The following is a 25,734-nucleotide window of genomic DNA, read 5'->3' as shown; positions in this document are numbered from 1 at the left end:
ATATATAAAAAGTCCCCTATGTCGCACGTACAAAAAGAACTGAGGGAGTATACACAAGATATGTGGAACAACCAATGGATCACCAGCACTAATGGCCGGCTAACAAGGGAGCTATTCTTTCCAAATATTCAAGACAGACTACAAAGTAGGTTTTTGCAACATGAACACATTATAACTCAGTTTTTTGACAGGACATGGAAGTTTGGATCATACTTCGAGAGGTTTGGAATCAGTATTCAGAAGCCCTACACTTGTACCTGGGAAATGCAACAAACTGTTCCTCATCTTTTATTTGAGTGTCCGATTTTTAACAGGAGTAGATATGAATTATTAATGCATTTAAACATGTGTAATATAGAATACCAAGCACCTCTCCCTATGGTATTTCAGAGAAGATGCTGTTATAAAGTGTTTGTTAAATTTCTCCATCTCATTTATAAGTCATCTCTATTTTAATTCAATTGTCATGTATTAACTTAGTCTCACTATCTATAGCCCTAATATACTACTTGTAAAATAGGGTTTGTAATGGGAAATTCAATAATAATAATAATAATAATAATAATAATAATAATAATAATAATAATAATAATTAAAGATAATGTTAGCTGTCACAATGGAGTCGGTCGACCAGTTTGTACAAATTCAAGGGCAGAGGCACCCGGCAGCCCACTGCAAGTAACGGGAGAAAGGCAGGCCTGGACGTATCCTTTCTGTTTTGGTATTGTTGGGAGATCAGAAGAATGCACATGCCCGGTGAGGCACGGGGTGAAGGGGTTTTAACCAGCAGAGCCTGTGACGCAACGGTTACCATAGCAACTCCGCTACTACCCAGGCGACTTTATATTATCTTCTATTGGCAGCTCTTCGCTCTTGCCAGTTGTTAGCCAGTAAACTGCAAAGTATGAGTCAAATGTTTTCGTGTAGCAGATAAGAGCAGATAAAAGCCGATCTGTCTCGGCAGAGCAGGAAGTTCGTGCTTGCAGGCCACATTCCTCATTCTTGCATTCTTCTCATCTCCACACAGTAGCAAGTGAATGACATTTTAATCCCCTACACAAACAAGGAAAGGGAAGGGCTAGTAGCAAGCAGTACGGAAGGTAAACATCAAGTAGCGAGTTTCTTATTCTGAATAAAAAACGGAAGCCAAACTTTGTGTGTGTCAATTCTGTTTGTTATATAAATTGTGTCTTAATTTAAGCTTGAAGAATGGGTGTGATTTTACATACCTGCGAGATATAATTAAAAACGGATCTAGTCTGCGTGTGCGAAGCGTTGTGTAATATAATCATCATGTCCAAGATGGATTAATTCAAATTCAAAGCGGGGACTGAGGGGCTTCAGCACAAGGTAACGAGCATGTTGTACTTATATCTAATGTAATTAAAATGACGTGAATAACGCGTGGTCCGATTAGGTTAAGATTCCATAGTTTTTTAAATATGTAAATTCGCGCACCTGATATTGAGAAGAATTGTGTTTAAATCAGTTTTGTAGGCTTAACCTATGATCGAGGTCGGAGCAATCAGATTCAACGATTGGAATGTGAATGTCCCGGGCTCGACAAAACAATCATAATAATAATAACAACTGAGAAGTAGTAAAAATCAATTTTGTGTCGTTAAGTGATATAAGTCTTCATGTTAGTGATTAATCAGATATTTACTTGACTTTTGGATTAATTTAAAGTACAGGATTATTGCAGGTACTCGAAAGGCCATAATAATAATAATATTAATAATAATAATAATAATAATGTAGAAATTTGTTAAGTCATGTAAATTCACCTGAGGTGGTATATTTCAGCAAGTTATAATTTATCAATGATGCTGGAATGAATTATATGAATATTTAGGTATAACGGTAGTAACAGTAATATGATGATTTTATGGATTCTGTTGTGCTAATGAATGATTTTGAATGCGCGATTTTGGTGCATAGTGAAATTGGATATTAAGGTCATTGGCAAGCAATCAAGGTTCTAAGTTCTAGTTTAAGTGAAGAACCATTGCTGACCGGCTCAGGTTCGACATGTTGCAATGTATGGTGATTTATGGAATATGAGTGAAATATGGAAAAATAAAACAAGTATGAAATAACATCCCTGATAGTAACAATATTGAGGTGAAAGAATAGAGTCTTGAAGACCATGTCGCGTTGTGATAGTACATATATCACACCCCAGAATTATATGTAGAACTTAGAGATATTATTGTCAGTATTCGATTTATTATTATTATTATTATTATTATTATTATTATTATTATTATCAGTATTTCATTTGTATATTTTGCCATTTATATTGGTAAGCTGGAAGATATCCACATATGTAGGTATGAGTAATTTGTTTTGCACGGGTGGGAAAACATTGCTTTAATAACTCTGGTAATTTGAATTTGAATGAGTCATATGGCTACCCCAGTGTTTGTTGTGATGTACTTGTGTCGGGAAATTCATGAGTCATGTATATATCCCAGCCTGATGAGATGAGCATGTTATTGTATTAGGAAAATTTGGTGACTCATGGAATATACCCCAGAGTTTGTTATTGTCTTGGGAGGAAGTAGTAGTTCAGGGCTTGGTCTTGACTTGAGATCACTCATGATTGGTGGGCAAGCACCAATCCAGACGTATCATCTGAGAGGAGGGGGATGTTGATGTCTATAAAGGTTGATCATACGGCGGCAACCAGGAACATTGTAAGGGTGATTGTAGAGGTGATTGTAAAGGAACGAGAAGGAAGATAACTACAACTACAACTACAACTGACGCACTGTACGGGAAGGAAGTGGTGCTGATACACGGTACTTGAGTGACACGTCTGCAATGGACTGGACTTCAAACGTTCGTGGAGCGTAGTCTTGTTATGTTCACGGAAAGTGACTGATTGTGGAGAGTGCTTGCGCATTAAGTATTGTAGCACTTGTGGCGGCCTGGCATTATATGTTGGTGAAAGCTATCTCAGACTTTCCATAATTTATGTTGAGGATCGACAGACGTGTGTATATATCTTTACAACAAGTGTTAAAATATGTGAACACAGTATTACAAGGTACAGTATCTGTGTGATGTGATAACTGCCGATTATGAGAATCGGTAAGTCGAATTGATATAGAGACAGTGAAGGGTATTTATCTTCATACATGTACATTGTTCATCGGACTATCTACAAATGGTAGCTTAGTTCTCGCTTTCGTTTTCCCACGGTTTTCATTATTGTTGTTGTTGTAAATATGGAGTCTTCCAGCAATATTTTGTGTGTGTATTATATGTATAATTTTGTGTGTTGATGAGGTGCTCATGCACGGATTTTGTTAAGAATATAGTTAGCTATTTTAGAATCAGTGAAGTTATTGATGAACCTAGGTGCAGTTCCTACCTATTTAATCGTTTTCAGGAGGTTAGGTAAGGCCTGCAGCAGATGTACCAGTACGCAGCATTATGTACACGCCCTGGGATATACAGTTTATCATGCTCTTATCTAAATTCGAGGGATCCATTCTGGTGAACTCTGGCGCCCATACTACGGACATTTCGGTTCATTATGTTTATTAATTTTATTAAGTTTTTGAGTAATTTTATTTATATATTTTTATTCATGATTTTATTTATTATTATCATCAAAAAGTTACAGCGTATATCAAATGAATGTCGTATTATGCTTATGAGAACGGCAGAATGAACTTGTGAGATTATTTAGCACATGTGTAATAGAGCGATGCTGCGTTGATAATATGAGGTAATAATGGAAAATGATAAAAATTAGCACAAGAGATGTGAGTTTAAGTCTACGGTAAAATAGATATGATAACAATGGACGGAAAATGTTGAATACGAAAAATATTAGCAGGGATGATGAGATACACGGAGATATTCCAAATATGGGGCCGAGTTGAAACATGAAATCTGAGCGGAGCTAGCAATAAGTTTTGGACTTATGCTGTGATTATTGTGGAAATGTTTTATTTTCTAGTTTAAAGTTTTAGAGTATCAGCCATAGATAAATGTATTATTTAATGTGATTGCCACCAATAGCACCTCGGCGTCTCTAAAAGCTGGTAAATAAATATACAACTGTATGGATTTGATTAGTCCGCCTCTGTGGTGTAGTGGTTAGCGTGATTAGCTGCCACCCCCGGAGGTCCGGGTTCGATTCCCGGCTCTGCCACGAAAATTTGAAAAGTGGTACGAGGGCTGGAACGGGGTCCACTCAGCCTCGAGAGGTCAACTGAGTAGATATGGGTTCGATTTACACCTCAGCCATCCTCGAAGTGGTTTTCCGTGGTTTCCCACTTCTCCAGGCGAATGCCGGGATGGTACCTAACTTAAGGCCACGGCCGCTTCCTTCCTTCTTCCTTGTCTATCCCTTCCAATCTTCCCATCCCTCCACAAGGCCCCTGTTCAGCATAGCAGGTGAGGCCGCTTGGGCGAGGTACTGGTCATTCTCCCCAGTTGTATCCCCCGACCAAGAGTCTGAAGCTCCAGAACACTGCCCTTGAGGCGGTAGAGGTGGGATCCCTCGCTGAGTCCGAGGGAAAAACCGAACCTGGAGGGTAAACAGATGATGATGATGATGGATTTGATTAATCGTGTACTTAATTTTTGATGTAGGCGAGGATTATGTTTTTTAGATATTTATAATTTTCCTTTCTGTCTTATTTTTGATTAACCGTGATTTAAGCCTAGTTACATTGAAGGTACGCGGATGTCAGATTATTTCAGTAAAATTCATTGTAGGCATAGCTTAGATTTATTAGTGTTTCGACTTTTTCTTTTGATGTGCACTATGTGGACAGTGCTGTGTGTATCTTGTAAATATAAATTTCAAGTGTTAGGTTAGTAGGACCACCTGGTATTCACAGTCAATAGATTACAGCAAGTTCTTTGCACTTCCATAAAGGCACCGCAAATAAATGAAGTAATCACCACTACCAATTTAGGTAAATTAACGTTAAATTCTGCAAATGAACCGACCTTTGGTTGACTGTAATGGAAAATTAATGCCGCAAGTTGATCTAACAAGGTGGAACCTGCCACCAGCAACAATGAAATGTATCACAATGGTTTGTTTAGATTAACAGTAATAAGCGGCAATGGAACTATGTTAAAAGGCGAGTTCATTTGGCTCATTTAAAGACTGAGGTATTTTGTAATGTTTTTGTCCAGAGGCCATCACAGGAATTAAATTTAGGTTGTGTCATGGTTGAACAATTCATTTCTATCCTTTATTTTAATTTAAATGTAACACAGCCTTTGTGGTTATCTGTCAGCCTCTTGGAGGTAATTATGTGTCAAAGTTTATAATTTTAAGAAAAATAATGTCCAACTGGAAGAGGGTTTATGGTTCTTTTTCTTTTTTCTTTAAATGTACTTTTAACATTCTAAAGTAACTTATAAGGTCATTGATTCAAGAGAAGGTAGATAAGTAAACATGTGAGTTTGTCACATACTATTCTGAAAATGAAAACCTACAACCTGTTTTCCAGTCATTGACCGGGTCAGGGATGGAAGGAATGAAGCAGATATAGGCTATTAGTACGATGGGGTCGCCACTCCCGAAGTGATTTATTAATGACTGATAGATGTTATGAAATGAGAACGGAGAGTGTTGCTGGAATGAAAGATGACAGGGAAAACCGGAGTACCCGGAGGAAAACCTGTCCCGCCTCCGCTTTGTCCAGCACAAATCTCACATGGAGTGACCGGGATTTGAACCACGGTATCCAGCGGTGAGAGGCCGACGCGCTGCCGTCTGAGCCACGGAGGCTCTTGTCACATACTATTCTAATTGGTTTAATTAATTAATTATTTTAATTTCAATTGATTTGCAAGCTTCGATATTTATAATTTGAGGGGCCGATGACCTTCGATGTTAGGCCCCTTAAAACAACAAGCATCATTTATAATTTGAGACTCAAGTTTACGAGTGTTGAGTCTAACTTGGAAGGCTACAGGTTTTTGCATAACCGTCTGCCGACGAGTATTTTGTTTATTCACAGTGTTATTTATTTAATTTCAACTAATCCATCTAATTAGTAGCCTATTTTTGCAAAACTTTTGAGTTTTTTTAATTTTAGCTAATTACCATTTAAATCCAGTTTGTTTTTATTTTGTTTTCACTTAATCTTGCTATTGCAATCTTTGTTAATAAATTATATTTCATTCAATTTCGATTCAGTCTTGGGTAACTTTATTTGTAGATAGCTTGATACGTTGTTATTTCATTTCCTCACCCTTTTATTTTTGGCCACGACCACGAGGAAATCCATGGGACGTACCACACCCGAGGAAAGAGTCTACGTGAGCGGTGAGTATTTTTATTTTCAGCAGCAGCCGGAGCAACAGTCTATCAAGAGGAGCACCACCACACATGCTTTGAAAAGGGCACAATACCAATTATCACGACTGTAACATCTTCAGTTTTTGAGATATAAGTGTCCTTGTAAAAGGAATTCATCTCTGTTTTCATCCCCCCCCCCCCCCCCCACCCTCCTAACGAGTTGATTCTCCCCACCAAATACGTGGTTCTTTATTTTTAAAGGAGATTCTAAATACCAGTTTTCACGTTTGTAACATCTTTAGGTTGTTTGGTATATATACATACATTATCATACAAATAAGGGGCTGCCTGGCCGAGGCGGTAAAGGCGTGCTCGGTTCGCCCGGAAGGACGTGGGTTCGAATCCCCGTCAGGAAGTCGTAAAATTTAAGAAACGAGATTTTCACTTCCGGAGGTGCATACGGCCCTGAGGTTCACTCAGCCTACACCAAAAATGAGTACCAGGTTAATTCCTGAGGGCAAAGGCGGCCGGCGGCCGGGCGTAGAGCTAACCACTCTACCCCATCACGTGCCGAGGTTAACAATGGTGGAAGCCTTTACCTTCCACTCCTCCAAGGACCTTCATGGCCTGTACGGAGGTGACTTTGCTTTGCTTTTACTTTGCATCATACAAATAATTCAACTAGTTTTTCAATTTTTTTACCCACCTCCCGTAAAAGTTTTTTTCGAACACCAAAGAATATGTGTTTCCTTGTTTTAAATGGAGATTCCAAATACCAATTTTCACGTCTGCAACATGTTAATTTCATGATATATACTGTACATATGCCATTTTAAAAAATTCACCCCCTTTTTCAGTTCCCCTTAAGTGGATTTTCCGAAATAAAATATTTATGTTTCTTTACTTCTACAGGAAATTCCAGTTTTCAAATCTGTAATATGTTACGTGTCTGAGATAATTTGCAGATACAGTCTTTTTAAAAATTTAAAAAATTCACCCCGTTTGTCACGCCTGTTCACCCCCTATTCATCGGATTATCCAAAAACACAAAAATACGTGTTTCTTCATTTTCAAAGGGGATTCCAAATACCAATTTTCATGTCTGTAACATCTTCAGTTTTTGAGATATAAGTCTCCTCATAATAGGTGTTCAACCCGCTTCCCCCAAACTTTTTTCGTCTCCCCCAATGGGATTTTCCGAAAACAAAAGAATACATGTTTCTTTATTTTTAAAGGAGATTCCGAATACCAATTTTTACGTCTGTAAGCTTTTAAGTTTTTTAGATATAGATATATTCATTTTAAAAATTCACCCCCGTTTTCATCCCCCTTAGCGACGGAATATCCAAAAATCCTCCCTTAGTGAGCACCTACACCCGAATAGAAATGTATCTCCGCAATTTCGTTTCATTATGTCCAGTAGTTTTGGCTCGGCGATGATGAATCAGTCAGTCAGTCAGTCAGTCAGTCAGTCAGTCAGTCAGTCAGTCAGTCAGACTCAATTGTTGTTTGGTTTCCTCTGAAACGTCTCACGTAATAACTTTGAGGTTTGTGCAAACCGTTACTACTTGAAGTTTGAAGACGCTTACTGACCTACTGAACAAGTTGGTTGTATTCTGATCACAATCTTTCTCGCTTATTATATTGATGTTTTCCTTTTGGGTGAAAGGGAGCAGACAGGTTGTCACTGAAGATTCGTAAACAAGTAAAACGTCGTCTTCTCGAGGCCGGGGGCGTATTGACGAAATGTTTTCCACGAAATTCTCTGCTGTGCATTTATCATAAACTATGACAATGCAAGGTTTACTCAGAACTACAAGCAGCCTTCAATAATTTACTTTCTCGCCGAGTGATGTGGCTGACTAGACAGTCGATAATACTTCAGTAGGACGACACGAGATGATATCTTTTTGCAGTTCTGAAAAGCACTCGAATGTATTGACGGTGCAGATAACATATCATAAAATATACAGGGTTATTCAGCTGAATTGTTCACCTCAAATATCTTCTGATCCGTTGCAAATATATACTTTGTTTGTTTGTCCAACCCTTGTTCCGTTTATCTACGGGATCCGGTATGAGGCGAGATTAATCTGCCGTGGCGGTCTTTAAAACTGGATGCCCTTCCTCATCAGAGGCGTTCATCATCATCATCATCATCATCATCATTATCATCATTTCTTCGCTCCAGCAAGCCGGGTGCGATTGTGTACGAACCTCCTCCAGTTTGTCCTATCCATCCACAGATGCTGCTCATATATGCGACGCCAGTTCACATCTCCAGTTTCAAGGTCCTTCAATATCTATTTTTCCGAAATATCACGAGGTCTTCCTCTTAGTCTCTTCCTAGGGACGTTGTGGTCAAAGTAAGTTCAAGGAGTCCTGTGAGGGTCCATTCTTTTCATGTGACCTTGCCATTGCAATCTCTTCACTTCTAGAGTCTCCAGCAAGCTTCTTTCCAATCCAAGCTGTTGCCGGATATCCACATTCCTTATTTTATCCATTTTCTTTGTAGACAAGAACGGAGGAACTTCATTTCTGTTGCTTGAAGACGACTCTTTGTCGGTCCAGTAAGTATTGCTGTTTCCAGGCCATACGTCAATGTACGTACCAGATATATTTTGTACATGCTGATCTTGGAAACTAACAGAAATGTTTCATCCCAAAATATTTGACGTACAGAGTAATAGAATTTGGAAGCTTAATGTATTCTGTTGCTAATCTCTTGATGTATGGTGTTGTATGGTGACAGAACACTACCTAAATACTCAAAGGTGTCTACAATATCCATCTCCTCATCTCCAATTCTTAGATGAACAATTGGAGAGTTTCTACTCATCACCAAGCCAGCTGTCTTCGTTTTGCGTTAATGAGATAAGAGAATGATGTGATATATGATAGTAGGAAGGGAGAGGGTGAAACCAGGTGCCGGAACAGAGCCTACTCCTGCAGGGGTCTGCTCAAGGCTTAATGTCTCCATCCGACGGACGAATCACCAACAACAGAGTCATATGCACTCACTCCATATGAGCATTGCAGAGAGGTTTGGAATTTAATCCAGGATTTTGGCACGTAATCTAGTGATTAGAAATTGTATACCACCACCTCCCCTACCCTGACGGCCAACATTCTGATGATTTTTTCAACGAACGGGACTCGAACCGGCTAACCTCCCTGTCAGACCGTTTAGATTTCAAAGCCTTAACGATCACGGGCACCAGGCGGGCTTTGAAGATAAATACATTATGTTCCAAATTTATTATTATTATTATTATTATTATTATTATTATTATTATTATTATTATAATTATAATTATTATTACAATGTGCTTTACGTCGTACCGACACAGATAGGTCTTATGTCGAAGATGGTATAGGAAAGGTCTAGGAGTTGGAAGGAAGCGACGATGGCCTTAATTAAGGTACAGCCCCAGCATTTGCCTGGTGTGAAAATGGGAAACCACGGAAAACCATCTTCAGGGCTGCCAACAGAGAGATTCGAATCCACTATCTCCCGGATGTGAGCTCACAGCTGCTCGCCCCTAACCGCACGGGCAACTCACCCGGTCGAAATTCTTTGTAATAATAATAATAATAATAATAATAATAATAATAATAATAATAATAATAATAATAATAATAATAATAATAATAATAATAATAATAATAATGGAAACCTACAACCTGTTTTCCAGTCAGTGATCAGGTCAGGAATGGAATGAATGAAGCCCCATCTAGCGGCGAGAATAGGAATTGTGCCGGCCGCCGAGACCTGTCGCACTCCTCTGGGGCAATGATTAATGACTGACAGATGAAATGAAATTATATTGGAGAGTGTTGCTGGAATTAAAGATGACAGGGAAAACCGGAGTACCCGGAGAAAACCTGTCCCGCCTCCGCTTTGTCCAGCACAAATCTCACATGGAGTGGCCGGGATTTGAACCACGAAACCCAGCGGTGAGAGATCGACGCGCTGCCGCCTGAGCCATGGAGGTTTCGATGTACCAATTGTACTTCTCTTAAAACAGTACTCACTAAGAATTCCCCCAATTCTTTCTGGAAAACTTCCAACAACATCGTAAGTGAAAGGTGTTCTACTTACCACAATCTGTCCATTGCCTGGAAACTGTACCACGGAATCATCTGCAGTCTTCATTTCTTTGGAGCTGAGCGGGCGCACCCTAGTAGGAAAGGAAATAAATTATTATCGACTGTTAAATCTAGGAGTAAACAGGTATATTCAGTATCTGATAGTTTCTATCAAGGAATCATTCCCAATCAACGTCCGAAATATCGAGATGAACGTCGGTGGACAAAAAACGCTTTTCACTCATTTGATTCACGCAAAATTTCAGCTGCGAATGACGAATTGGTTTCCAAACAGAGCTGCCAAATCGTTTTAGGTTGTGGCCCTACAAGCAAACAAGAATGTCCCTACATTTTATTATACAGGGTTATTCACCTAATATGTTACACGAAAATAACGCATAAACAATTAAAGATATCGGTATTCTGTTTTGATATTTGTAAATAATAATCAGGGGTTTCTAAAATAATGTGCTACTTATTCTATGGGATGATTAATAACCGAGATATTCATACTAATTCCATATTTTAAATGTCCAACTGCGAACAAGTTCAAATATGTAAGTATTTTCAAAATCGGACAGTTTTTTAGTTATCAATAAAAACCGCATTTGGGCTTTTGCGATCCGCATCAGACAAGCGTGCGGACGTACTGGCACGCAAGCTGTTTTCTGGCATTGATTCCAGCCAGAGAACGGATACCAGGCATGTACTGTAAACATAATGTGATGTACCGTCACATACCCTGGGTGTGTAACGTCATTGTATGACCGGCGAACATACAACGGAGAAGGAAGATTAAAGTTTTGTTTTGTTTAGTTTTGAAATTCATGTGTAACAGGTTTCGCTCAGTTTGGCGTTTTACTCCACGGATGGGAATGGGAAGGATTTGGAGAGGACGTCGGCCGTGGCCTATCGCAAAGGTGCAACGTATTTATTTTATTCCTTATAAAAACATCAACCCTCCCTGTCCTGTCATGAGTTCGCCTGTCATACACACTTTGCAAACCCATTACATGTGGTATCCATTCTGTGGCTGAAATCACACCCAGGAATCTGCTTGCCCGAATACACGCCGTCTGATGCGGCATGCAAAACCGCGCATGTTGTTATTATTGATAACTCAAAAGTAACTGTCCGATTTTGAAAATGCTTACATATTTGAACTTGTACGCAGTTGAACTTTTAGGACAGCTGTATGAACTTGTGCCATTCCCTATGGAGTTAGTATTAATATCTCGGTTATTAATCACCCCAAGAGAATAAGTAGCACATTATTTTACAAGCCCCTGGGTATCATTTACGAATATGAAAACAGAATACCAATATCTTTAATGTTTTCTGTAACGTCTTAGGTGAATAACCCTGTATAAGTACCATTGGTGGCTCGTGGGCTATTCAAGTGGATGTGCAACATTTCTGTCCTCCATACTCAGCCTCTCTCTCTCTCTCTCACACACACACACACACACACACACAGTGTGAGAGAGAGAGACACGCAAATAAACACACACAAACAGAACAGCTGACTTACCCTTCCATCAGCCGTTGACACCCCCCATACAACGGTTTAGACCACATGGCGATGAATTAAGTCAATCTTATGACTTAATTCCAGGCAAATTTATCTGTTACCGGAAATTAAGGGGACGAGCACGTGGGGAAGTAGCGGTCCCCGAGCCACGAGAACGATTTAAGGTTAAAATCTCCGACTCGGCCAAGAATCGAACCCGAAGCCCTCTGAACCGAAAGTGACGACGCTAACAGTTCAGCCAGGACTCTATTTCATATACACATAACACAACCTCCTGTGACCGGGGGGTGCCTGAATGTATCCAAAGTATCCCCTACCTGTTTAAAAAGGCTATTGAAATCGGACCCAGAAGCTTTCAACCTGAGAGCGTAGGTTGGCAACCATGCGTCCTCTAGCTGTAGGCTATCTCGTATTGCTTCCACTTGTGACACGTTCCTCGATTTCATCTCTCCTATCCGACCTTCTTTGGTCAACTCTTGTTCTTGTTTCCGATCCCGACGGTATTTAGATTGTAAGGTCTAGAGAGTCTTATTTTCACCCCATTCATGATTCTTTCCTTCCTTTCGCTGATACCTTCATTTTTATTCTTCTTCCTCCTCCTCTTTTTGTCATCGATGTATCTTCCTTGGTGACGTCTTGGTTGTGGAGCTGTTATCGCAGATCCCCCAGGGTTAGCGGAAAGCGTTTGCACTTTATTGTCGGCAGCTGCTAATGTTTCAACATCAGTGGAGTCGTAAAGCATTTCTTAAGCCTTCCTCTTCTTCTTCGTACCCCGGGTAGCTGAAGGCTACATAGCTTTCGTCTAGTCCGTTCACCTTCTCGAACTGTGTCACTTCTCCAGCCTCTCCTTGTACTGTGCTTCCGTCTGGTTCCGTCACGGCCCTTCTCGAAGATGAAAGGAGAGTATTCCTTCTCTAGCCGTATCGCGAAGATTCTAGTACTTCATTAACAGAGAGATACAAATAGGACCGCACCGAGCGGTTGTGTAGGAGTGGTTATTGTGCGAGTACAACAAAGAATAATGTTAAAGTGTGGTCGCTGTTGTTTAGTTGCGCTATGTTTTAGTGCCCTATCGAGTAGTTCACTGTGTAGAGCGGCCACATTGACTGTGTCGATTGTGTGAATTTTCGGACTTGTCTGGAGTCGAGCCAAGGAATAGTCGTCGTTCGCCGTGATTGCTGGCGGACTGTGTGTTCAAAACCTGTGTATGTGAAGCTGCTGTGAGGACTGACACTACGAGCAAGGTGAAAGTGAGGTCTGACAATGAGGATTATCGCCCGTCCAGGTAAAACCAGCGAGCCGGACTACCTGCTATGTGGAGTACAGAGACTTTGTAAATAGACTATTATTAAATATATGTGTGTATTAACCGGGTCATCCTACATTACATCGGATCGATAAAACAGACTACAAACTGCACTTCTCCCCCACTAAGGCTCATCACGATATCTGGGGAATCATTTGGGAAGAATACCTTCTAATTATTGTCTAGGACTTGGATTTATATTAAACACATAAGCGATATTTTTCAATAACTACCGTTAAAATGTTGCCGTAAAATTACAAATTAACATATTTGGAGTGAATGGAAATCATTTTTTTCCATATTTTCGGGTACAGTACATATTTTTCCATAATCGAGGAAAACTCGCGTTTTACATCTCTCTCTACAGTCGTTCCACTCATGACTGAGTATCGTGACCCAAGGACTTTGTTGTTTCTTTTATAAGCTGATACCATTCTGTACGTACTTGCGTTTTCCGGACAGTAACTCTCCATGGTAAGTCCATGATATCTCTTACTTGATCAACTCATCTTTTTGCCACCCGTCCTCGTGTCCTTGCGCCAGAAACTTTTCCTTGGACAATTAATTTTTCCAGGTTGTCATCCTTTCTTCTCATAATGTGACCAAAGAATTGCAGGATTCTCTGGTACACAACTTAGCATAAACTTTCTTGTATTCCAATTTCCCGGATGACAGAATCATTTGTTCGCCTGGCTGTCCACGGTATTCGCAACATCCTTCTCCAACACCACATTTCAAAGGCGTTGATTCGGTTCCTGTCTTTAGCTTTTATGGTCCAAGTTTGTAACATGTTCCTTATTGTATGGGTTCGACGTTCTTCTTGTTGGAAGACACTTTCTTTTTTTTTTTTTTTCTAGCATCAATATTTACAATCTGGATTCTGGTATATCTATGAAATGTGGAAAGCAAGTTCTGTTCTATGTGTACGTTTTTCTTTCATTTCGGCTTTGGCCTTCTCACTTAACCCGTTGTGACCGATGACAGAAAAAGAAGGTACAACTCTTAATCTGTGCCTTTCATGTTTAAGGCAAGACATCTTTATCTGTACTGTTTTTATAAGTATGAAAATTTGATTCAGTACATACAGTGTGTGTCAAAACTCCAGGGTAAACTTCAAGAATAGATTCTTCACATAGAGAGAGAATTATATAACAACGTGGGGCCGAAATGGCATAATTTCAGAGTTATCCGACTTACAGTAACGCCATTGCAATCCGACTCTCCCAATAGCGTTCAGAGTGACCTCCTCCTGTCTGAATTAAAGCCCTCCACTTGTCTTCACATCGAATGTCGAATACGTTCAAAAATCTCTAGTATAATGTGTACTGTACGACAGGCTTCCACAGTGCGCTTACAGAGACTTGGTCCATCATCAACAGCAGTCTGATACACGACAGATTTAATGTGTCCCTAAAATTTAAAGAACCGAATGACTGGCTGTGAGGTTTGGGTCATGTAGCCGACAGCTTGCATTGCGGGTATAATGGTTTCTAATCCCACTCTCGGCAGCCCTGAAGAGGGTTTTCCGTGGTTTCCCATTTTCACACCAGGACAAATGATGGGCTGTACCTTAATTAAGACCAAGGTCGCTTCCTTCCCATTCCTAGCCCTTTCCTATCCCATCGTCGGCATAATACCTGCCTGCGTCGGTGCAACGTAAATAATATTGTAAATACGTGAAAGTCCAGGGGATTTAATTCAGGAGAGTGTGGTGGCCAAGCAAAGGTCGGATAACTCTGAAATTATTTATTTCCGCACCCATATTTTCATAACCTCATTTTATTCCTTCTCTCTATAAGTTATGAGGAATGGGCCGATGACCTAGACGTTAGGCCTCTTTAAACAAGTAAACAAGCAAGTTATGAGAAGTTCATTTCTGATGTTTTGCAGTTGAGTTTTGATACATCCTGTATATACAACCTGTGATAAAGTTCGGTGAACGAAGTCAGAACGGTCGATCCGGCAACACTGGCGACACACAACGTTGCACCTGCGTAGCAGCAGGTTTTGACCACCTGCTCCCAACGTTGTTCAGTTGAGCATCGTGTGTGTGCCGTGTAAGACCTGTTTGACACAGCGCGAGTTTAGTGCGTTGGTTCTGAACTGCGAACAGGAACCTGAACGACCAAAATATCAATGTACCAGTTTTGTTTTAAGCTTGGCAAGACAGCGAAAGAAACGCGTGCGATGCTGGTACGTGTTTATGAAGATCAAGCACTGTCCTTGAAGTATGTGTACGAGTGGTTCGCCCGTTTTCGAGGAGACCGGGAAAGTGTTTCTGACAACCCCCGCAGCGGAAGACCGGCGACCGCCGTCAGTGACGAAAACATTGAGCAGGTGAGGACATTAATCATGAACGATCGGCGATTAACTGTGCGCATGATAGCGGATGAACTGCAGATTAACCGTGAATCCGTGCGACAAATTGTTACCCAGAAGTTAGGGAAGAGGCAAACGTGTTCTCGTCTTGTGCCACATCACTTGACTGACGATCAGAAGCAGGCACGTATAGAGGCTTCACAGGATTTTGTCAAAACGGCGGATGCGACACCAAATTTCTTGAACTGTATTGTCACTGAGGATAAAACCTGGTGTCTCAGGTGCGACCCTGAAACGAAACGGCAAACATGGAATTGCGTTCTCCAGGATCCCCTTGTCGGAAAATGGTCAGAGCAGAAAAGTCACGCATCAAACTCGCTTTGAAAGGAAAGAGATTTGACGATATTCCTGACATCCAACGAAACATGACGAGACTTTTGAACACCATCCCAAAGGAAGCCTTCCTGCAAAGTTTCCAGAACATGTATCGCCGATCTCAGCAGTACATAGTTATGGGAGGGGACTATTTCGAAGGACAGTAAGGTCACTGTCGTGCATTGTTCATCTATGTTGATAGTACAGGACTATTCACCGAACTGTATTGTCACAGGTTGTACTTTACATTATTTTACATAGGTTTCTTTGTTTAAAAAATAGACCATATTTTACTCCACATTTTGTACATCTTTAGTCCATATGTATGCACATATTTAGGCATTGGTATTACATAAATATCTTATTCCTTGTAATGACTGTGACAGTATCCACTCACCTGACGACCACGTTGATGTTGTCTTCCGGTGACAAACCTCTTCTCTGCCCAGGGGTCATAGTCTGGTCCAAGCGATCCGAGACAGTGGAGCTGGAACAAACAGGAGCATAGTAAGAACTAGTGGCACCAGTGCGCTATTAAGGACACCTGCCAAAATCAAAACTTGAAATAACATTCTCCAGAAACTCTGTGGCACAACATGGGGATATTCTGCATGGACACTCCATACTTCAGCTCTGGCGTTGCTTTACCCTGTTGTGGAATATTACTCTCCGGCTTGGATGAATAGTACTCGTACAAGACTTGTTGACACACAGCTCAACCATACCATGCGCATACTTATCCACATAACACCTTATTCTACGCGGCGGGAAAGAGCACTTGTACAAGAGTACAAAAAACTGCAGAAAAATCCTTATCTCTCTGCTCACGCAGACATCCCAACCATCAGTAAAGGAAGGCTTCGCTCTCGTCACCCACCCCAGGAAACTGCAAGGATGTTATTTGGCAACTGCTTTAATAGTAATAACTGCTGGAGACAGACATGGCAGATTAATGCTACGACGGAACAACTGAAGATGTCGTGCATGTCGTCAAAGCCACCTGGCTTTGAGTTGCCACGCAAGATTTGGTTGTCTATTAACCGAATAAAAACGAAGACTGGCAGGTGTGCCGATCTCCTGCACAAGTGGAAGAAAATTACTTCCCAAAGTTTCATTTATATCGTGTCAGAAGGAGATTTACATGTTAAGACGTACAAAAAATATCTATAGAAAATAAATAGGAATAAACTGTGCACCAAAGGTTCATATTGCGGTGCACCAGAAATTAGCATTCCTCAAGCAGCTCTTTCTCAGGAGATTTGGCAGGACAAAGATGACAGTCTAGAGGATGGTTCTTAGTCTGCATTTCATCAGTCACACAAAACAGAATCCACGTGTGCAGATTGGTCTTGCACCCAGTAACACCTGAGCGCAGCCTGTTTAGAGATCTCCATGTCGTCCAGTACCCCATACGTCCAGCTGGTAATTCTTCACGAGGTTTTCTTCCATTGTCCAAGATGTTCAACCCTACCTCGTCACAAAGTGAGTCTTGCTTGCTCTTGTGATTCTGTAAGTTTCTGTGTTATGGTCTTCAAGAAACGTTTGCGTAAACTTCAGCATGATTCTCCAAGTTGTGACTGTGGACCTGAAAACCAGACTGTTTATTATGTAGTTCAGGAATGTCCTGTCGATACACCGGTTACTCAAATTGCAAATATGATCTGAACATCAAGATACGCCATTACAATATGCAACACACATCTAACTGCGTTGGAACAGCATGTGTTCAAAAGGTGCAAACTCACACAAGGACGTATTTAGAGGATGTTCCAGGGGGTCTAGGCCAACTCCGAAATTTCCCCTACTGTGCTGAAGTGAGAATCGATGGTAGAATGAGTTCTTGGTTCTAGATACTTACAGCTGTTAGAAAAGACTATAATCTTTCACCTTTAGTCTTCATACTTTACATGGATCATCTCCTGAAAGATATAAAGTGGCAGGAAGGGGTTCAGTTACGTTATTGAAAACCTACAACCTGTTTTCCAGTCAGTGACCGGGTCAGGGATGTAATGAATGAATCATATACAGGCTATTATTACGATGGGGTCGCACTCCCAAAGTGATATGTTAATGACTGATAGATGCTATAATATGAGAATGGGGAGTGTTGCTGGAATGAAAGATGACAGGGAAAACCGGAGTACCCGGAGAAAAACCTGTCCCGCCTCCGCTTAGTCCAGCACAAAGCTCACATGGAATGACCGGGATTTGAACCACGGTATCCAGCAGTGAGAGGCCGACGCGCTGCCGTTTGAGCCACGGAGGCTCTCAGTTACGTTATTATAAAAGAAAATTATTTTAGATATAAGCAGTTTAGCCTATGCTGAGAACTTGGTCATAATGGCAGATTGTGCCGAAAGCATGCAGTCTCGTATCCTGGAGCTTGAAAATTGGTGCATGTCGTAAGAAGCTACTAAGAAGGGAACAACTAAAGAATCCGCACTCACTCTATCGTCTTCCAAGCCCAAAATCTTACCCATGATTCTACGCTTTTTCGTGTAGCGAAGAAACTCTACGAGTGCAAAGTTTTTAGCAGACGACCCCCTTCGGTTGGGGGCGGTAGAATAACACACACGGTACCCCCTTCCTGTCGTAAGAGGCGACTGAAAGGGGCCCCAGGGGCTATTAACGTCGGAGCGTTGGCCGGCGACCACGTGGCCCTCAGCTGAGTCCTGGCATTGTTTCCATTAACTTGTGCAAGATTTTCCACTTTCATGTATCCTATGAAACCTTCGTTGTTCTTTTTCGACCCCAAAGATATTAGGCTTGTGAATTGTAGGCGTCTTATTTTCACACCCCTCGTGGCCCTTGTCTTCCTTTGGCGGATACCTTCATTTTCTTTTCGAAGTGTCGATTCCCTTCCAATTATTTCCTCTGTGATTAGTGTCCTATAGATGTTGGTTGCCCGGTTGTACTTCCTCTTAAAACAATAATCATCACCACCACTTTTTAGCAGACGAACACTGGTTTTCATGGTTCCAGTGGTGTCGGAAAATTGTCCCTTTACCCAGAACATAAACTTCCCCATGGCGCAACAGCCCCGAAGGGCCTTGGCCTACCAAGCGACCGCTGCTCATCCCGAAGGCCTGCAGATTATGAGGTGTCGTGTGGTCAGCACAACGAATACTCCCGGCTGGTATTCTTGGTTTTCTACACCGAGGCCGCGATCTGTCAGATAGCTCTTCAATTGTAAGCACTACGGGCCGGATTTTTATGGAATATCAAAGTATGAAATATGTAATATTAATTAAATATGTAATATTCACAAAATATGTAATTAATTAAATATATAATATTCACAAAATAAGTAATATTCATAAATATGTAATTAATTAAATATGCAATGTTCACAAAATATGTAATATTCATAACATATTAATAAAATATGTAATGTTGACACAATACGTAATATTAATAAAATATGTAATTAAATATGTACGGAATATTCACAAAATGCGTAATTAATTAAATATGCAATATTCACAAAATACGTAATTAATTAAATATGTAATATTCACAAAATATGTAATTAATTAAATATGTAATATTCACAAAATAAGTAATATTCATAAATATGTAATTAATTAAATATTTTGTTTTAAGACTGCAAGGAAACTCTGACCACCAGGCGAGTTGGCCGTGCGGTTAGGGGCGCGCAGCTGTGAGCTTGCATCCGGGAGATAGTGGTTCGAACCCCACTGTCGGTGGTTTCCCATGTTCACACCAGGCAAATGCTAGGGCTGTACCTTAATTAAGGCCACGGCCGCTTCATTCCCACTTCTAGCCCCTTCCTGTCCCATCGTCGCCATAAGACCTATCTGTGTCGGTGCGACGTAAAGCAAAAAAAAAAAAAAAAAAAACTCTGACCAATGAAACGCACCTACCCTTCTCAGCTGAGAATGGAATAGTGCTGTTGTATACAGTTTATACTTTAGATTTGTATATATTGTATATATATTATATATATTTGTATATATTCCCCCTTTTCAAACTAGTGGGGGATTTTAAAGGGGTTATGTACTTTATTTGAGGCAGTCGGAATTACTGTATTCCACAGAAAAAAGGGTTAGAAATAGCAACGATAAAGGAATTTTAAGACAACTTTAGAAAGTGAAATATGTTCTATGTATGTGTATGTTCAGTCTTCAGCCCTAAGGCTGGTTGGATCCTCAACAGCTCTGCCATCAGCTGTCATAGGTGGCCTAGGCATCACTGAAGAGGCGTACGAGGGAAATGAGGAGTGAGGTAGTTTCCCGTTGCTTTCCTCGCCGAGCCAGAAGTTGCTATTACATATCAGTCTGCCAAGCCCACTGAAATGCACGCATCAACCGACCCTATGAGCAACGTTTTCACACCATTCATTGCAGGGACTGCCTGCACAAGGAATGGCATTACTAGCATCGCTCATACCTCAGTCACTTTCATATTGTCATAGCCAAGGATAAGACAGAGACAGATCGATGAAAGTAACAAAATTGCTCTAGCCCAAACCAGAAGACATAGTGCACCGTAAACAATAGGTCCTGCCAGCAAAGGCATATATTATATATGAGATGCAATTCGCCAATTATTTTACTATAACCTGAAAATTAAACGAGCCCACACAATTTTTATTTTTATTTCTAAAAATATATACAACAATGTTACATTTTCACACAAGATGTAAAAATATGTAAAACGAAACACAGAACTAGAATTCGCCGAAAATTTTCATTTTCAATTGTCTACAAGTAAAGCAGTGCAATATTTAATTACGTAAGAACCCGGGCCCTAGTAATCACGTAGGCTGAGTGGACCTCGAACCAGCCATCAGGTCCAGGTAAAAATCCCTGACATGGCCGGCAATCGAACCTGGGGTCTCCGGGTACAAGGCAAGCTCACTACCCCTACACCGCAGGGCCGGCCAACCCAGAACATATCCATGTTTTTTTAAAAACACACACAAAATGAGCAATTTTGTTCCATATGAATCTTTGTACGAGGACGAATCAAAAGGTAATTACACTTCCAAGTTATGGCCATTTATGAAACCACCTACACATAGGCAACACGGCTATGACAATGTAAATTCACTTTTCCACAATTTTCCCAGGATACTGCAAATATTTCTCGGAACGGTCAACCAACTTTTCGAATCCGGATGCGTAGAAATCATCTCCAGCGCTAAGTAACCACCTGGAGACACCTGATCCTTTTTCAGCCTACCGAACACATGATAATCCCATGGAAAATTGCACGATAACGCAACACCTCACACGGCCCGCCAAACGCCCGAACTGCTGCAGCGATTCAAATGGGAGGTTTGACAACATCCTCCATACACTCCGGACTTAGCACCATGCGGAAAAGATTGTCAGCGATTTCCTGAAGACATGTTCTATAAAGTATTTGTCATTTAACTGATGACTTGTTGAAAAAATTAAGTAAAATATTTCTGAGGTAACTGTAATTCAGTCTGATTACTATATTCCTTTATTTTTTTTACATCACTGTAAATATCAACCCATGCTTGTATATTTGGGAGAGTTACAAAGCATGTTTGTGTTTGATATTAGCTATGCTGTCCTTGTATTCAGCTCGATACTTGTCGTGGTCGATGATATTTCGTGCCATATCACGCTATCGAGAATGTGCTATCATGTCATGGTCTGGCTGTTAGGTATGACGAGTTGTACTGCACTAATTCGTCTGACAATTACGTAGCGTCGGCACACACGATCCCCAAGTAGCTGTCAGATAGTTATACTATTAATTAAAATTAGATGGTATGTGTATGTGTGCCTGTTTTTGTTTGTTTGTTTGTTTGTTTGTTTGTTTGTTTGTTTGTTTGTTTGTTTCGGACAGGCTCGAAAACTTCTGCACCGATTCAGCTGAAATTTGGTACAGATACAGCTTGAAGTTCTGAGCACGCCAAGGGATACTTTAGATTTGTAAAAATTTCCCCTTTTCAAACTAGTGGGGGATTTTATAGGGGTATGTCCTTTATTTGGGCAGTTTTTACCGTACACCAACTCAAATAATGGGTAAACTGTTGGCCCTATCGAAACATTAAGTGCACCGTGTGGCAATGAAATCCAATGTATACGATCAATGTCATGCGCGGGTTCTTCGTAACTCAAACTGTTTCCGCAAAAATTAACCTTCCTTGTGTTTTTCCCTGCGGTTGTCTTCACTAATGAATATCCTACTCATTTCGCTCAGAAGTAGGGGGATCAAGCTCGATAGCTGCAGTCGCTTACGTGCGGCCAGTATCCAGTAATCGGGAGATAGTGGGTTCGAGCCCCACTGTCGGCAGCCCTGAAGATAGTTTTCCGTGGTTTCCCATTTTCACACCAGGCAAATGCCGGGGCTGTACCTTAATTAAGGCCACGACCGCTTCCTTCCAATTCCTAGGCCTTTCCTATCCCATCGTCGCCGTAAGACATATCTGTGACGGTGCGACGTAAAGCAAATAGCAAAAAAAGAAGTAGGGGGATCACGGAAAGCCACGTTCGTCGTCATTCGTGTAAATTCGTTGCTAATTTTTTTCTTAACACACCAGCTGAAGAATGAGCGCGCCATTCTTAGTGATGGCAAAACTTTTCAAAATATCGATATATCGGTTTTCGATACATCGGTATTAAAATATCGATGTCATTAAAATATCGGTCTTCAAAATATCGATATATCGCCGATATATCCGTTTTTAAAATAATGGTGCTATTATCCATTATTGTCTAGTTTTACATTTAACACTATGATTAAAGGATTCATTAGGTTTAATAAGTCTTGACACAGATCAGAAAACAAGCATAAAACTATGACCAAGTAACATGACTTTTTCACTACAATGACACATTATAAAAACATTTACAACTGAAAGATGTTATGATACATAGGAAAACAGTATATGCAAGGTGTCTAGTAACGAGCTAATAACTTACACCAAAAAACCATAAGAAAAAACTACAAACGTATAATTTTGTATACGAAGTACTTCTGATAATTATCAGAGCTCTATAAAATAATAAAACATTTTCTTCCCAACTTCTTTCTCAGCTCTGCAATTCTATTTGTTCGTGAAAAAAACCCCACGATGATGATCTTAGGTCAATTGCCAATACCTGTTAGGTAAGCCATTTAGAAAAACGCAGCTTTGATAACAGTTTGCCATTTAATCGGTTTCTCTTTTTCCTGATGGTGTTACCGGCCTTTGAAAACAGTAACTCTGCTGGGACAGGTCGCTATAATGCTCAAGTATTGCCTAGCTAACGTGTAATGCTATGCACGATGAACGAGTTGTGATATCACTGTATTTACAGAAGTGAATTGAGAAATGGAAATTCAAATTTCGTAACTGTAGAATGCACATATTGAAAGGGTCTGAAAAAGAATCAAATCGTAGCCCAAAGTATTAGACAGAAATATTGATATATTCGGCACAAAATATCGATATCGACAATATATCGGACCTCAAAATATCGATGTCCATATATCGATATTTCCATCTTAAATATCGATATTTTCGATATATCGATATTCGTTTGCCATCTCTAGCCCATTCTGTGCAAAGCGTCTGGATTCTACGATTGTATTGTTGAGAATGTTAAGCGTGGTTATCCATGCTTGAGAACTGCTGTGGGTTGTACTTTACTTTTTTTTCCCGACATTTTCAGTATCATCGTTACAGCATTGTTTTTATATTTAATGTTTATATACGGTTCATATTTAAAGAGATAATATTTCACATTTCATTTCGCATCATTAACCACTTTAATGAAAATCTACAACCTGTTTTCCAGTCTTTGACAGGGTCAGGGATGTAATGAATGAACCATATATAGGCTATTAGTACGATGGGGTTGCCACTCCCAAAATGATTTAGTAATGAGTGATAAATGGTATGAAATGATAATGGAGAGTGTTGTTGGAATGAAAGATGACAGGGAAAACCGGAGTACCCGGAGAAAAAACATGTCCCGCCTCCGCTTTGTCCAGCACAAATCTCACATGGAGTGACCGGGATTTGAACCACGGTATTTAGAGGTGAGAGGCCGACGCGCTGCCGTCTGAGCCACGGAGGCTCCATTAACCACTTCAATATCGCTCATAAATCCGTATGAGCTATTTCTGAATAACACCGAACCTTCAGAGTTTGTAATACTAATTTTACATGCCGTATGATTGGCTCATGCGGCAGCGCACCGGCCTCTCATTGCTGGATTCCGTGGTTCAAATCCCGGTCACTCCATGAGAGATTTGTGCTGGACAAAGCGGAGGCGGGGCAGGTTTTACTCTGGGTACTCCAGTTTTCCCTGTCATCTTTCATTCCAGCAACATTCTCCAATATCATTTCATTTCATCTGTCAGTCCTCAATCATTGACCCAGGGAAGTGCGATAGGATTCGGCAGCCGGCATAATTCCTATCCTCGCCGCTAGATGGGGGCTTCATTCATTCCACTCCCGACCCAATCGAATGACTGGAAACAGGCTGTGGATATTAACCCTAGAACACTAACCCTTGGTAAATTTTACGACGGTAGGTAGCAGAACGGTATAGTTTATTGCCTTCCACGCATGCGTACCTGCCACCATTCTGTGTAGCTGATTTTTTCGAGCAGTTATTGACTGTGGCATATGGGATTGTTGATATCTTTGTTCATTCTTGTAATAATTGGGTGGGTGTTGTCATATCGAGGAACGGTTTGTGATAGTGTGAACTTAAAAGTATAATGTGTCTCATGCCTTTTTTTACATTTATATTTTTATTTATTTTCTTGGTAGTTTTGGTTTCTTTGTGATGTAAATAACACACATTCATAATTTGAAGGGTTTATTTGAATATGTTGTGTTATAAAATTCATTTCTTATAAAACGTGTTCATTTAATATTTTTTGTGTGCCAAGTTTTCTATATTTAATAAATAATCACATAAAATTATTTAATATCTACGTATTTTGATTCATGTTAAGTTTACGACACTATAGGAACTCTAAATATCCAAAATCTTGCCAAATATAAGCTGTTACGTAGAAAATATAATAATTATAAATTGGAGTAGTCAAATTTACTAAGGGTTAGTAATAATGTGTGGCGAAATAGGGTTAGTGCTCTAGGGTTAATAAATGAAAATAATCAAAGTGTAGCGATGTATAAAGGTACGTATAAGAAACGAAACTTTGCGTGGAAGCGGCTATAATCCATAGAACCACAGAGAAACTTCGAACTTCATACCAGGCAAACTAATATCCCTCAACATCACTACAAAAAAATATATAGACAGGTCCAAAAAAGAGGCCAAGGAAGGGGTCGCTCGAAACTTTGGCTAAGAAAAAAATCAGCGCAAGTTCGCGCTGACAACACTAAATGAGAGTTTAAATGTCTAGGAATGACGTTCCAGCCTTATGGAACCATGTATGCTTTACAATGCAAAATACACCATCATCTTGCTTGTTTTTTTTCTTTTTTGACACGAATGTGTCCTACGGCTGGAGGCAATCCGAAAATTTGTGCAACAGTAACGCGACAAAATTTGACGGTAGAGACGTCACATCAGCCGTTACCGTGCCGAAAATGATGTTCCTTTCACGTGCAGTTCTCCTTGATATGACATTGAATTTCATTTCTTAATGTTGAAATCATGTCTTAGCAGACAAAGTAAGGGGGTCCCCATTCGACGAAAAACGTACAATTAATTCAGCAATTGCCTCAATTGTGCTGGAAGTTGAAGGGATAAAGAGCCCAGAAAGGTTTCAAATTGTGAGTTTTTGAAAGCTCTAGCAAACAAACAAAAAATTCGAAAATTATTTCCGGCCTAAGTGCGGTTCCGGGAAAACCCGCCGAAAATCTCTTGT

At 40.3% G+C, this 25,734-nt stretch overlaps 1 protein-coding gene across 1 annotated transcript in view; it reads right to left on the bottom strand.

Annotated features, from left to right (window-relative positions):
* The window catches only part of LOC136881951 (kinesin-like protein KIF12), a 385,645-nt gene that overhangs the window by 144,795 nt on the left and 215,116 nt on the right, over positions 1–25,734 (bottom strand). The window contains exons 3-4 of the mRNA XM_067154417.2: positions 16,298–16,387; positions 10,383–10,461 (exon numbers count right to left, since the gene is read on the bottom strand). Coding sequence (XP_067010518.2) covers positions 10,383–10,461; positions 16,298–16,387 — 169 coding nt within the window. The remainder of the gene's footprint in view (positions 1–10,382; positions 10,462–16,297; positions 16,388–25,734) is intronic.

This window comes from Anabrus simplex, chromosome 10, assembly GCF_040414725.1.
Source record: "Anabrus simplex isolate iqAnaSimp1 chromosome 10, ASM4041472v1, whole genome shotgun sequence".
Classification (NCBI taxonomy): domain Eukaryota; kingdom Metazoa; phylum Arthropoda; class Insecta; order Orthoptera; family Tettigoniidae; genus Anabrus; species Anabrus simplex.
Note: the sequence above shows the minus strand (reverse complement) of the source record. Positions and strands in the feature narration are given on the sequence as shown.